Source organism: Cryptomeria japonica, chromosome 3 (assembly GCF_030272615.1).
Source record: "Cryptomeria japonica chromosome 3, Sugi_1.0, whole genome shotgun sequence".
Classification (NCBI taxonomy): domain Eukaryota; kingdom Viridiplantae; phylum Streptophyta; class Pinopsida; order Cupressales; family Cupressaceae; genus Cryptomeria; species Cryptomeria japonica.
The window spans coordinates 172,474,268-172,490,321 of record NC_081407.1 but is presented as its reverse complement, the minus strand read 5'-3'; the positions used below and the strand labels follow the sequence as shown (position 1 = coordinate 172,490,321).

Genomic DNA, 16,054 nt, shown 5'->3' with positions numbered 1-16,054 from the left:
TTTTTCAACTTTCTGTAATACAGTAAATTTGTTCTGTTTTTAATAGCTTCCACATTTCAATATCATCTTACTTTCTATCAGCTACTTCCTAAAATGTCTTTCCTCTTTACATATTCTCTTTTTTCGTAATAGATGGGCTTTCACAAGACTTTATATTACAGTCCTAAAAGCTTTTATAAATACCAGAAACCTCACAACTCTGACATTTGCCAAAAGTTGGCAGCCTTTATATATCATGTTCAACACGCTTAGCCTCCAGGAGAAGAATACAGCATCAGGTCCTTCTCACCTTTGTTCAGCTGTCACAGATGCATAATTTTAACCATTCGTGGTGCTTGGCCCAATTTTCCTATAAAGATTGTCAATGCAGACCCTGGAATTCATAGAACGCTAGGAGTTCTTTTGTGCACCAGCAAGGCTTTGAAGTTTATTTAGATTGCAGTGGAAACAATTTATTTTTCTCACTGAGTGTGAAAACAATGGCTGCAAAAATCTTTTTTGGAACCACTTTGTACAGAGAAGGGAAGAGAAAATGTTCAAATTTGTAAGGATAATGTTACTGCAATGTAAACGACATCCTTATTATCAATGCTAACGAGGTAAAATGTGATACAGTAGGATAGTTAAATTGATTATAAATAAATTTATCACAGATAATATCACAATTTGATGGAATTGAGATGATGTTTACAGATGTACTGCAGCTTTAGCCTTTACTGATCACAACTGTAATTCACTATTATTTTTAAAGGTGCAATATTATAAAATTGAACAATCTTTAGTGGCTGACTGTGAGCTTTAGACCACCTTTAAAAAAATGAAGGAATTGTCAATTAAATTTGCTAACTCACAAATCTTTTTCAAGGTCGTATGAAACAGGATAGATGTGAACAAATTTAGTCTCCACGGTCTCCAAATCTCTGGTTTTATGCTTCCGCTAGCATGTATACTTGGATTGCTGAAACTTAGTACATAAATACGACCAAAATGCTTGTTGAACTCCCTATCAACCTAAAAATAAAACTCTTTCCAACAGAAAAGCAACAGTAGTGATTCACAACACAGCTACACAACATACGCTTCTCTAATGGCAACAAAAACACACCACGTGTAACTCAAATGGCAACAAAAACACAGATATCTAAAGCTAGCACCACAAATAGTCGCTACTCACAGTAGAATAGGAATAGTACCCAAATAAGGTACAATTTGAATTCTTCTTACTGAATTACAATGCCATGATATCTAATGTTTGGTGGTGTGATCTAGCCTTAATTAAACTGTAAATCTCTGAAAAGTCGCTGCCTACAACATCATTAACAAGCTTCCAACAAAAAACAAATAAGAAAATCTATTTATAAGCTTCCTATCAAATGACGTACCACATTGTTACATACCTCACTCACATATTTACAGTGAACAAGAATGGAAACTTAAGAACAGGAAACAAAGAAGGAAATATCATAATATTGATCAAGTCGCGGAATAAGAGAGGATCTAAGTGGAACTTGGAAAGAATGAAAAAATGTTATAATGAATAGAAATAAGGAAATCATCGGGAGAACCTCATCTTTTCATAAGAAGAGTATCCATCAATAGATCATTCCAATAATCTGTTATTCCTGGCAAGCACCAGTGCATGCAATCCTCATGCTTTTTCCCCCCTGATGTTGAAGGATGGGCATCCGCTCTAAATTCACTCATAAATGTGATGTTCAAAAGATTAAAACTTGAATCTTTTAATGCCTCCTGCAAATGACGGTTTGCAAGTCGCACCTCTACATTTGGACTGTGGTTTTTTACTGCAAAGATATTTTCCACCTGCAAAACCAAGAATTTGGATGTTGATCTCATTGTATATGATAATATTGTATATATAGGAGAAGCTTGCTCCACTCAACAATATCAAAATATTTTAAAAACATGTCAGATTATAGATTCTATTTTTTAATTGTTAATATGACTGCTAGTTTCCTGTATTTCTATGGCCTTGTTTCATTTACAATGGCAATGTAAACCTCATTGACTGCTATGGATTCCTGTGTATTAGATTGATATCCTACTAAACACCCTTGAATCGATTGCTACCAATCATACCTTCAATATCCATTGTCTAATCCTACAGCATTTTCAACTGAGTTGTTGTCATAGCTCTCATCATTTTGCTTTCTTTGAGTAAGCTTCAAGAAGCTTTCAGGCTTGTTCTTGTTTCAGTCCTCCCAGAGAGGTGCTTTGGAATCATCATGATGTTATTTCAAACTTGTATTTAGCTTCTAGAAGTCTATCATTGGTTATAAACTTAAAACACTTTTGCTGTTATCTGATGGCCATGTGGGTGTTTTTGCAATGCCCCTTGTCCATTAGAATCATCATGATACCTGTGTCTTCCTTGTTGACCACGTGTCAAAAGCCTAAGGAATTTCAAACAACAATTTTGCAAAGGTTATAGGGTAGTTTCTTGCTTGTGAGTTGTTGCAAAGGTTACGGAAATTGACAGAAAGAATAGAGAGAGAGAGAGAGAGAGAGTAGATTGTTGATAGAAGGATGTTTGATGATGTAGGCAGATGAATGAAAAAGATAATTTGCGAATGAAGAAAACAAGGCATGTAACAGAAGTTGAGAACATAATTAGAATATTGGGCTACAGAAAGAGAATTGTGATTTATGTGACCTTGTAACAGGAATATTTTTTATTACGTAATGTATTATAAGCTAGACTAGGTTTTGCTACAGAATAATTTGAATTAATGCCAATGCATTTTCTTGTGAAAGTTTGAATGAGCTATAGAAGTTAAAAGCCTTGTAAAATGTATTCTCTATTAGCAATATACTGTCTTTACAAAATGTAGAAAGTTTCTCAAAGCTCTCCTTGTTGATTTCTGTTAAAAAGATCCTTACAAATGACAATCAATATCTTTCTCTAACACCTTTGGGTAGTTATTAACTTACAAGTCATAACTAACTTGTAACCACCTCGAAACCCTAAAATGACTTAAATGAATAGTTATTTTTAAATATAAGGTAATGTGGAATAAGTATTAAATCTATAGGTTAGTTTAGTTTATAAAGGACAAACATGCTAGCTTTTATTAGTATTTAATAATGTTAGGAGTTAGGACTTAGGAGTTAAGTGGAGTTACTTTCCTTTAGGGAGGTTGTAGAGGCTAGTTGTGAAGATGGTTGTAAAAATCAATGATATATTTTATCATATAACAATGGTGTAATAATCTATGGTTTAATGCCAACCACATTTCAATATGGTATCAAACTAGGTTATGATGAAGATGCACAGTCAGTTTTTTGGTGGGTGGTTTGGATGAATTTTGTGGGTGGTTTTAGGGAACTAGTAGATAGCTAATTATCTTACTGAAGTTGTACTGTTTAGTTTTAAATAAATAAAATACAAATATTACCGATCAAAAAAATAAACTTCAGTCTCTATAATTTTCCCTCAAATATCAATTTAAAAAACAAGAACAAAAATTGAATAATAATATAAAATCAGGACTTCGACAAACATTAGTACAACCAAAAAAATTGTCCATGCAACACAAGCTCCAATTTGTTGAACGAGCTAGGATAAGCTCTCACCCAGGAGCTTCGTTAGCTTCGTTATCAGGGCCTCCTACCTCTAGCATGTCATTAGCTACAATTGATTTTTGGCACTTTGTACTTAGCTTATAGGTTGACTTTGTACAACATCACAAACTATATTGGAATTGACATTTTGACAATTGTCACAATCTAGTTATTATTTATGTTGTTGTGGTATATTTTGTGCAATATAATCGGCAATATGAATATAAACAACGAAACTCTATTTTCTATAATTTATGGGTTGAAGTCTCTATATTTTATTTGCTCTCAATATCTCTATGCTATAGAAATGCCCTTAAATATTTTTTAAAAAAGTAGTTTTTGATTGTTTTCCTTCAAATTTTTACCTTTTTTTGTAAATACGTTTTTTTCCCGATTTTTTCAAAAAAGCTTATACTTTTGATTTGCTCCCCAAACGATTAATGCTTCTTTGGTTTACATGTGTTTTTTGTGCCTCTGATATTAGTCAAAGCAACTTATATGGTAGATGTGTAAGTTCTTGATTTGAATGGAAAAGCCCAAAGACAAGTGAAGAATTGAGAGTTTCTTTCTTCATAGTCTAAGTCTAATATTCAGTCTCCATCCATGAATGCACAAGCATGGTGTTATAAAGTTTTTTAATCTGCATTAGCAGAGTGACAAGTGTATGTGTTTCAAGGGGACGAAATAACAAAGATAGCCCATTTTCTGTGCCCATCAAGACCCTGGCAGAATTTCAAACTTTTGTGAAGATATATATGCATTAGCAACATTCACTGCAGTTACTCAACCAGCATAGGGCAAAGTATGGCATGTGAGAAGGACATTATTTTTTTGTTTGTGCCCACCAAGTGAAAAAGCTGCCCATGTTTATATCTTTTTTGGTTTGTAGTTTGCACAGAATTTCATTCACAAACAATAAATTAGAATATTTGTTAAGCGGGAGATGAACATGGGATGGAGACATGATGGTATGAAGATTAATGAAGCGCCATATTTTATACATGGAAAGTTTGAATGCATTTTTCAAGGAGATATGGTAGCTCATTTGTATTTACTATTAAGGTTCGCTTCTCAACAAGAGAATTGAGGTTCAAAACTCACCACAATATTTTACTCTCACATAGAATCATTGGAGGAATATTAAAGATTGTGCTAACTTTGAGATCTCAAGTTTAAATCTTATAGAAGTCTCTGAATTTATTCATGTACTTTGTGAAATAGAAGTCAGACTTTTTGAAAATTGAGAAATATGGATGCTTGACTGCCTTCAATTATAGCTCATTTAACACTGTCAAAGAGGATATTTTGAAGCTTCCACAAAATTCCAGCATCAGACCATCCCAAGCTCCAACTACCGTCTAATTATAATCATGTCATGTCATATAACAAGTTTTACAGTCAAAGATTCCTGTAGTCTGCTCATTTCAGCTTCAAGAATATTAATTGTTTAATTCAAGTAGACAGAAATGGTCCGTATGGAAGCTGACCACCAACATTTTAACATTTCCGATATTGATTTTGACATCACTCTCTTTGATATGGATATGACATTTTGAAACTCAATTGAGATGTTCTGCAATGGATTTTTACACCAACTGAAAAGAACTGCACTCTCTCATCATTATGAGGCCGATATTCTGGAAAAACTGCATCTTTAACCTTCGCTTACCATCTATATGTACCTTTTCTACTAATAATTCCATTAAGAATTTGAAATATTACACATACTGCCTAATCATATTAACTGTGAGATTTCACTTCTAAGCTCAATATTGAGTTTTCACTCTCAAGTTCAAAATTACTTTTAAATCTCTTATTAAAATAGTTTGAAATTACCTCCTCAGGTAGCAAAGGTTTTGTCCTCTGACATGTGCCACCTTCATTCCAATCACCACCTTCAAAATGCCTGGGAGATTGTGTCCGAAAAACATTTAGTGCATTCTTTGGCATATTTTTCTCGACAAAGTCTATCTGCAAAATAAGTCAGCAATCTATTTGAGTTCACAAAGGAATTTATGCAACACTCTAAAGGCAGCCTTTAGAGAAACAGAAAAGAGAAAAACTGAAACTTTGTGAAACATAGATAATATGGTCTTTTGTCTAGCCTGCCATATGGCATCAAATAAGAAAGTACATCTCTAAGACTCTATCTATTACAGCCTTTATCTGATATGTTAAGGCATTATGTATCAATCAAGATTACTGAACTCCTAAAGCTAACTCAATCACTCAAGAAGTTAACAAATTGCTCAAATAACTCATTCAGGGCATTCAGAGAAACATGTAACATTTCAACTGCTTCCTTAAAGAAAAGCATATGGCACATTATATATTTTTTACATATCCGAGATGATTTAAAAACTTAATCTTCATTTATTACAGCTGCACAAGAGAAGCTTTACAAACTATCAATGAGATACCTGAACAGAATGGTTAGAGTACATGACAGCCTTGGTTATACTAGTATTTTTACAAGAACTCATCAAAATTAGTAATCAAAACCCAGTACATCTAAGTGTTGTTTTAGATCAGAAGTGCAATAAGCAGAAAGCATAACACATAGAACAATGAACACAGCAAATTACCCTGGAACCCTCCTACTTGAGGGAGAAAAACCCAGCAAATAATATCTTCTTATAAAAGGAATAGGTGCAGAAATCTGCATACAAAATCAGGCCCTTGAATTTGGCCAAGACTTATGCAAATAATAAATGCTACTTCTCCTTGAGTGAATGATAATACTTCTTCAAAGAATCGGATCTGGTGCTGAAAGATACATACTGCTGCTAGGAAATGTAAATTGAAGAGTGAATAATGTGGAGACTCCACCTCCTTTATATAGCAAGCTGGGTGACCACCTTTCTAGGGCCGACCTTGGTAATACAATAATTGTTTATAATATAAGGCCGACCTGCCTTAAATATTTATTCTTTTGTTTTACAATACAAGGGCCGACTTGCCTTGAATCAATTATATTAAGGAAAAATAGCTCCCGAAGCTACAAAACACTAACACTAAGACAGAACAAGATTATCACCAAAAACCTCCCTTAAGGAAAGACATCCTTTGGCATTAGCCTTTTCCCATTGAGATAATTGGCTCAGTAATCTGTGACTAACTAAATTCATCTTCTCCATCTAGCCTAAATCCTAACAATTAGTACAATGAGATAATTACTCAAAGCTCAATTCCAAAGTCCTCATCAACACACCCTCTTGCTACAGCAAATGGGAACCACTTAATCAATCTGTAACCAACAAGTAACCTCGATAGAGCCATAAGCAACCAAAGTCAAATGAGCAACCTCAACAGACCACTAATCAATTCAATGGCCCACGAACAACCTCAGTCGAGCCTTAAACAATTAAATGGCCCATGCACAGAATCAACTAAGTCTTTGATAGGTCAATGGCCCATGAGAATCCTCAACTGAGCTTCAAACAATTAGTGAGTTTTGAGCTCATATTTGCCTAAGCCTGGAAAAAAGGCCAATTATCAACCTCACTAAGCCTTAGTGAATTGTATTCCTGGGTGCAACCTTGACAGATAAATTCAAAACAATTAGAAAGCAGATTTATGGGGGATGTAGGTTGCATGAAGTGCACAAACAGGTAAGTTTCGAAAATGGCAATGCAAGAGAGTTTTAAAATGTAAAAAAATTATAGAAAATCTAGTAAAAAAGTATATAAAATCTTAATCTATTATTACCAGCAGCAAAATAATCTCCATCTGGCATTAATATACAATATCCATCATCCAATAATTGTTTTTCTATAACAGGCTGTATATTAGTCCAGACAATCACAAACTGTACTGCATAAAAATACATTTAGCTCTTAGAAGTCATCAAAATTATTATAAAAAAGCAATGCAGAAGCTGAAGAAGATCCCACTCTACCCAAGCTGTTCTAAATGTATTATCTTCAACAATTCCAAATGAGTTGTTGTACCCGTACAAAAATTTCATGTTTTGTCAACTTTATCAAACGAAAACTTCATTTATCTACACTGTTGATGTGTTCCAAATTGATTACCTCATATCCATTGTTCTGTTGGCTTTTCTTATTGACCCTGTAGGATCATCAATTCAAACATTCAAAGGGTCCAAGGACAGATAGGCCACAAGCTAGTCTATTGACATGTTGAAATTATTCAACGTGCACCAAAGCAAAAGATGGTGACTACATAGTTTATATTGCATAAAGAAAATTACAAGCATATCTCAACAAAGGAACTTAGGCCTTTCAAAAACTTCCAGCAATGTATTGCCACGAACCAAAAAGCTCAAGGGCGCCAATACAAAGGGTCATTACATAAGTTACTGGTCCTGGTATTGGTTTGGGTTTGGGTTCGTGGGTCAAATTGGGGTTGGGTTCATCCATACTAAAACATATAAACATCAGAAATATATACATATTTGTAGCAGTAATTAAGTCCAAAATACACCACCATATTAATAGTCAAATATTAGCCAACTTGAATGTCATGATATATATTGAAGTTAAAAAATAATGTCAAGTGTCAACAATCAGCCATCGTTGACCAAATATCATATGGGTCATCAAAAATGTCATCATCATCATCCATATTAGATGATATACATAGTGGTAAATTAGAAGAACCACAAATTGTGCCACTGGAATTGGCACTACCACTCTCATGCTCACTAGTTGGCTCATAGTCATCGTCAACATCAAGTGCAACAAAGGGCACTGGAAACATCCAATTCAATGTGCTCTAGCTCAATATCCCACTTCTTTGTGTCCCTTTCTTTGTAGCCACATTCTTTGTGTGTAAGGATCTGCAAGTTTGAATGCACATACACCAAATCCTCTGCCTTTTTTGAGTGTATTCTATTGCACTTTATTGAGCAGATGGAGTATGTGCTCCAATTCCTCTCAGATACAAATGAACTAGCAACCTATTAAGACAAAATTAGAGTTGAACATTAAAAAAATTATAAAATTAAAACATAAATAAAACATAAAAGATAAAAGATTTAAAAAAATATATAAAACTTACATGTAATAAAAACTTATCACAAGGGGTTGTATGTGCGTGTATGATTGGTCGTGCAACCACCATCAAGTATAAGCATCAATCATATGGTTGTCTCGAAAAGCATCAAGACCGTAGTCATTGGAGCATGCAGAACCCAAAAACTCAACCCTCACTACATCCCACACATCATAATTAGTGAATAGTCTATTAAGTGTTGCCTTGTACCACTGAGCGACTTCAACATCTCTATATGGGGCAACTCTTGTTGTCAAAAAAAGGAGTGGAGCACTACAATATTTGGGACTCAATGCAAAGGCAAGAAGATGCAAAGGAGTTATCATTTTGTTGCATCTCTTCATTGATATTGTATAGTTTGATGAATTTTTCTTTAGGATCTTGCTCTTTCACATTTATGATGACTTTCATCTCTCTCAGTCATTGACTTGAAGCCATCATATACCTCACCCAAACAAGGCCTATCCATGTCCGTATAACAAAACATGATCAATATGGGCTAAGTGAAACTTAGAAGATAGTCAACAAAATCCCACCAAATTTCATCTAGGATCATTTGCTTAACCTTTATTACCTTTGTAGTGCTAGATTGCCTCCAAAATGGACCAATTTAGGTTCATGACCATGTTAGAAATTGCCTCACGAACCTTCACAATTCATCTCAACACAATTGCATTGGAGGCAAAACAGGTCTCAGCAACTTGTTCGAAAATCAAAATAAAAAAATAAAAATTTACAAACATTAAAATTAAAATAAAATTAGAAACTTTACTAAAGTGAAACATATTTTTTATTTAAATAACCTTCAGCAGCTCAAATTTCTAAAATGTTCTAAATATGCCTTGTGACATAAGGTGGTTGGTGACAAACATTTGGATCTCTTCGGCCTCAACATGCACCTATTTGATCCAATCAATTTTGGTCTATGTTACCCCGAGTTTCTGGGACAGGGACAGCAAGGGACGGGGTACGCGTTTCCGGGACGGTGATTTTTTTTGCCAATTTTGGAGACGGCAAAGGGGACGGCTATATAAAAATAGGGAAATTTAAAATATTCATATGAAAACATGGATAAAGCATGCACATATACATTATAGAACCTTAAAATATAAGAACTAGCAGATTTCTTATACCAAATTTGTGTTAAATTGAGAGTCAAAGTCAAATTGCTCATAGAATTCATTGTCAAAATTCACTATCAATATGCAAAACTTATGGGGACGTCCCCTAGGAGTCCCCTGTCCCTGGGACGTCCCCGGGATGGGGACACCTGAAAAAAATACCAGGGAACACAAATTTTGGTGCCAATTTTTTGTAGCATTAGGTTGAGGGAGTGGACAACACAAGGTGTCCAAAAAATGTGTGCATAATGCTCCTCAACTAATAACCCAACAACCCTACAAATTTTGACATTTTTGTTATAACTTGCACAACATTTCAACGGCTCAGTTGCTTAATGGCTTAAAAAAAATGTTAGTAATATATGCACCATCCTTCACCTCTCCTTCACAATCCATTGCTCTCAAAGACATTGCCTCTTTAGGGGAAACTACAATAACATTTATCAATGGATGACTTTTTGCATCTTACCATCCATCAGAAATGATGGACAACCCCATTTTGATCCATGAAATCCTTATGAGCTTCAAGGAGTCCTCTACAAATTTCACCTCTTTATCCAATAAAGTGTTACTAAACCTTTCAATACTCGAGCTGTTGTAACTTTTGGAGCCTCATTAATTAATTTCACCATTTTGTTGCCAATATGGTGAGCAAACAACATTGAATGTCAGGCCATTCACATAGACACATCTCACTATGTCTTTGATTAGCAATCTCTCTAGAATCGTTCTGAAATGCCATTTCCAACGATACCTTTGATCTATCATGTGTAGAAGCGACAAGTTGTTCTTTAGGTATGGACAAAAATGGATGGCTCTCAATAGGTTCAAAATGAGAAGGCAATGGAGAAGACATCATCTCTCGAGATCCTTTCTTTAACAAAGAATGATTTGATTTATGGCTTGTTGCTTGGTCTACCTTTTCTTGCTATTCAATATATACCAAGACTTGTAATTCTAGAATGCCATTACCATCTACGCCTCAACAAAATTTGATGCCTTGTTGAGGATCTTGGACAGATGGATTTTTACTCAACCATACGAGCTCAAATATTTAACTTTACAATGACCACAAATCCAAACATAACCTCCACGACTTGGAAGTTGTGCCATTTCAACATATTTTCATTGGGAAGAGTTTGGATCTGTTTTGAAACGGGGTTGGTTCACAAAACTAGAAATGGTTGCCATTTTAACACCTAAAAGAACAAATGAAAGTTGACAATAAAAACATCTAAATACGACTTAATAGTTAATTCATTCTAAAAAAATTAAGCATGTGTTATATGTACCTAGAAGAATGAAAACAAACCAAAAACTTCAAACAAAACAAGAGAGTTTATTTATTTAAAAAATGTAGTAAAAAGAAAAACCAAAAAAAAAAACTTCAAAAAGCCTACCTCTTTTGAAGAAATCTTCCTCTACGACCCCCTTGACAACAAACGAACACTTGCCAAAGCATAGGAATAGCACAACAACCAGCTCAAAGCATTCAATGATCAATCTTCAACTCAATTCATGCAATGGCAAGCAAGAAAATAAGTTCAGCAATGGAGGAAAAGAAATTCTTTTTCATTCACAATAGGAAAAATGAGGTTGCTTTTGCCTTTTGGATGTTTTGTATGTCACATTTTAGGGTAAGAGGACAAATAGTGAAACTTGTCCGTTTGATGTGTTAACCACCCAAATTCTCCCTGGGTTCATCCGAGATGTACCCACAAGCCATGAGTGGAACCCTACTCAAACCCACAAGGGACCAGATTTGAACCCCAAACTCGGCCTAGATAGAACCACGACCTTGGATATCAAGGGGCTGAACCGGTAACACAAATTATCATCATTCGTCATGACTAAAGGTATGCCCCTAGCAATTGGCACACAACTATACTCAACAAGCCTTTGAAAAATTTAACAATGTTTGGTATCAACGATATGTCTGGCTTGCTTTACGAGTAATGGCGTGACACTTTAAGCTACTACATCTATAGCCTAAGACAGTTGCAACAACGTTTGTAGCATCATCCCTATAAATCATAGAGAAATAAAGGACATCATTTGATTAAAATCCAAAAGATAGGTGATCTGCCTTGGATCACAAATTAAAAATATAATTCAAATGGAAAAAAGACGTTAAATTAAACTGGAAAAACTGGAAAAGTTAATAGAACCCCCCTAAAAGATTAATGCTGTAATAAAACACAATTAACAAAAGTTGGTCCCTACATGAAATTCAATATCTAGATGACTGACCTCGGCCACAGCTGTATAAAGTACAATGTCAAAGTTGTCTAAACATGTAATTTAATTCTGCTCACACCGTATCCCTCTTACCATTGACTAAAGTTTAAAGTGCATCAATATTTACTGCAATTTTATTGCCCACACATTTTTATGCTATCAATATTAACTTTCATTGTAGACTCTGTAAGCATTAAAGAAAATAAAAGTGCTCAATGTAATACAGGACAAACCATGTTATGTAGAACCATGTCCAAACCCTCTTCAGGTGATATTGGGGATAATATTGGCTGGCCCTTTTCAAAAAATAACATAGGTGATTTCACTGGGTCAAATTTTGCTGGTGCCCACCACCTGGACATTGTAACATAAAAATGAGTAACATTGATACAGTTTCATCATCATCCCTTAGGCCAAATTCCAAGGTGAGTTTCAAGCTTTTATTTTATATTATATACTTCTAAAATGGCAACCTCAAAGGACTCCCAATAGGGGAGTGTAATCTTTAGAGAGTGACTCAAGACCTATATGGTCTCAATAAGTCTAAATTTCTGACCAAAGCATATGCCTATCTTTTATGGATAAATGCCTACCCTATTTGGCTAGATCCCTATCTCGAATGGATAGATAAACTCATGTCCAATATGGGCAGATGTCTAATACCTATTGGTGGAGTACTCAAGGACTCTACACCCCTTTGCACCAACTCTAAACCTAAAACAGCCACACTAAGAGCAAAAAACAAAAAACAAACTCATTTTGCCACTTTCTATCTTGTGAAAACAAAGAAAGAGAACAGTTGTGAGAAGAGAATAATTGTAAGAAGGCAAGAGAATATCAAAACTAAAATTCCACACAAAATTGATCACGTCATCACAAGACTAAAATTCATGATATTGAAACCAAATTCTAAATAACAACTTTGTTTTGCTGTCTGTAAAAATAGTATGTGCACGAGGCCTTTCCATCCAGTTAATGAAGACAAAAATCAAGCATGGCAATATATGTATCAGAATAAAAAAATTATGCGCAAAAAGAGAGGCCAAACATGTAGAGGTGCAGCCCCAAGCAAATATTTGTACTATAATTGTTGTTGCCTATGATCAAAAAGTTAATATAACCCCCCTAATAGATTAATGCTGTAATAAAACACAATTAACAAAAGTTAGTCCCTACATGAAATTCAATACGTAGATGACTGACCTCAGCCACAGCTGTATAAAGTACAATGTCAAAGTTGTCTAAACATGTCATTTAATTCTGCTCACACCGTATCCCTCTTACCATTGAGTAAAGTTTCAAGTGAATCAATATTTACTGCAATTTTATTGCCCACACATTTCTATGCTATCAATATTAACTTTTATTGTAGACTCTGCAAGCATTAAAGAAAATAAAGGTGCTCAATGTAATACAGGACAAACCATGTTATGTAGAACCATGTCCAAACCCTCTTCAGGTGATATTGGGGGCAATATTGGCTGGCCCTTCTCAAAAAATAACATAGGTGATTTCACTGGGTCAAATTTTGCTGGTGCCCACCACCTGGACATTGTAACATAAAAATGAGTAACATTGCAACAGTTTCATCATCATCCCTTAATGGCTACATTATTACTAACTTGGGTTTTCATGGTACAGTAAAATTTTGTAAGGACCTTTAAGAGATCATTCCCCTGAAAACAATACAACTTGAAAAGGCAATATAAAAATAAATGCACTCAACAAAAACTCAAATTCAACCAAAAATAAACAGCAAACAAATTATGGAAGCTTTGTTACAAGTTAAACCATCATGCAAGCTCCAAACTTAATAGAAGCTTTCAGAATACTTGAATTTAATTGCCAATGGGAATCAAGAACTCAAATAAATTGACAGAAAACAAGAATTCCCTACACTGGACATCATAATTATTACAAGCTTATCCCAAAAATTTCCAGTCACTCACATAAACAATTGCTATGAAAGCAACATAATTTTGATTTTAAACTTACTAAACATCCTTCCTATTGGTGCTTGTGTTTCTAAAGAAAACTCTCATCGGGGTAATACAATTAACTAACAACCTTCTGTATTCAAAGTTACATCATATAATCACATTATTTCTAAAAGATGGTTCCAATGAAATGAGACACGCAACTTAATGCATATAAACCAAGTCCACAGCACCTACATAAGATAATGTGGCATTCCTTGACTAAACAATGAACCTTTACAATGGAAAAAAGTAAATAGTAGGTATGCAATAGGACATGATACTTTAAAAAAAACAGAATTCCAAATAAACTCTTATGGAAAAGACATTGGGAAAAAATTCATTTTATTCAAATCCTCTGATCATTGCATTTCATAAGATGACATCTCTTTAGGGATTCTGTCAAACAGTTATCAGGCATCGCCTGTAGGTGAACATTTTCAAAGCATTCTGTTGAACAATTAACAATTTAGCCTATGCTCTCATATTTTGCATGTTGTGTTCATTATAACAGCTGCAATTACAGCATTTTACTAAATTCCTCTACTTAAGCTTGTGTGGATCACCATACCCTGTTCCAATGCACCCATTTTAGCACAGGTAGGGAGGATGCTGGCAAAGGTCATAGAATTTACCTTTACAACTGCCAGATCTTCTTGAAATCTTTTCAAACCTTTTGAACAATCCATTTTGTACATTTACTGTAATAATTGTATTCTACAAGACAGCATCCCTTTGAGGCATTATGTAAAACAATCCATGTGCCTGACAATGTTTCTACATTTTGTTTGTGTTAATAAGCTTATTTTAAAAGGTTGTGCTTGTGAGAAATGCAAATTGCCTGTCAGCAATGAAGAGTGGAGTCTTCTTATTTTTTTTGAAAGCACATTCTTGACAATACAGGTCTGCAATAATTGAAGTTATGTAGAAGAGTTGTCAGGAGTTTGTGTGCAGTAAGTGAAATGTGCAGTGACCCCTTTAACTGGCCCTCTCTACATAATGATATGAGATTGAAAGGAGAAATAGTTGGGCCTTTTATGATTGTAATTGGAGTGTGGAAAATGTGCAGTGTTATTCAGCCTGGGTTAACAGCATTTGCTTGAAATTTTATAAATTGTTTTGAACAGATTCATTTGCATGTGTGTTGCAATAAACAATCCATGAAACCATATTTTCTTTAAGACTTTCATTATGCAGCTTACACCCTGTCTGTGTCTCCACATTGCGTATACATATCTACCATGGCACCTGCAACTACAACATCTGTTAGAAATCCGTCTCCGTTATGCATTGATAATATTTATGCTATGACTCAGAGCTTCCATTACTTGCACACACAAGGAGAACACTGGCAAAGAGTGGCATAGGATTTGAATCTTGCTGCCCATTTCTTCCATGGTGCTGCTTAGAGTTTCCGAAGCCTTCTCAACAGATACATATTGTTCAAGCACCGCAAGCTGCAATCATTGTGTTGCATGAGAACCAGAACAGTGCATATGCGCTTCATAGAATGCCATACCCTATATGAGGAGAAACCAGCTGCAGAAACAAAGGGAAATCTTGCAAGCTTTCAAGAAAATGTACATGAGTAACATAAATTGTCACACCCCCAAATCATGTCATAATGAATATAAATTATAATAATAGTATATACTATATACTATCTGTAGACGTATAAAAATGACCATATTCCTAAATGAATATTTTATGTTCATTCCTCTATTTAATTAAATCCAATTTAATTAAATCACCCGCATTCCTCTATTTAATTAAATAAATTATTCTATTTATTTATTTAAATTCACTCAACCCCTTTGGTTTGAGGGACCTTGTGAGATAGAGAACCATGGAACCAACCTTGGGAAGTTGAGTCATCCTTCATGACTCCATAGCTTGCACCAAGAAGTCCTATGGGTGTGTGGACAAGTCTCTTTGGGCTTCACCTTTCACATTTTAAGTTTCACTGACCCGCTTTTCCCGCATACACTATCATATCAAAAATAAATAAAATAATAAATGAATTCAGGAATATACATATATAAGTATTTTACTATTGTTCAGAAAATTGTCTTAATAGGACTTCACAATATTCTAATACCTAAGCCGACAGCCCATAAGGCCTTT

General features: G+C 34.6%; 1 protein-coding gene across 2 annotated transcripts in view; it reads right to left on the bottom strand.

The window, feature by feature from the left end:
- Positions 1–1,178: 1,178 nt before the first annotated feature.
- LOC131029214 (protein trichome birefringence-like 13) overlaps positions 1,179–16,054 on the bottom strand; it is a 46,730-nt gene continuing 31,854 nt past the window's right edge. For both annotated transcript variants that reach the window (XM_057959626.2, XM_057959627.2), the window contains exons 4-6: positions 13,379–13,499; positions 5,416–5,550; positions 1,179–1,821 (exon numbers count right to left, since the gene is read on the bottom strand). In XM_057959626.2, coding sequence (XP_057815609.2) covers positions 1,567–1,821; positions 5,416–5,550; positions 13,379–13,499 — 511 coding nt within the window. In that variant the 3' untranslated portion in view covers positions 1,179–1,566. The remainder of the gene's footprint in view (positions 1,822–5,415; positions 5,551–13,378; positions 13,500–16,054) is intronic.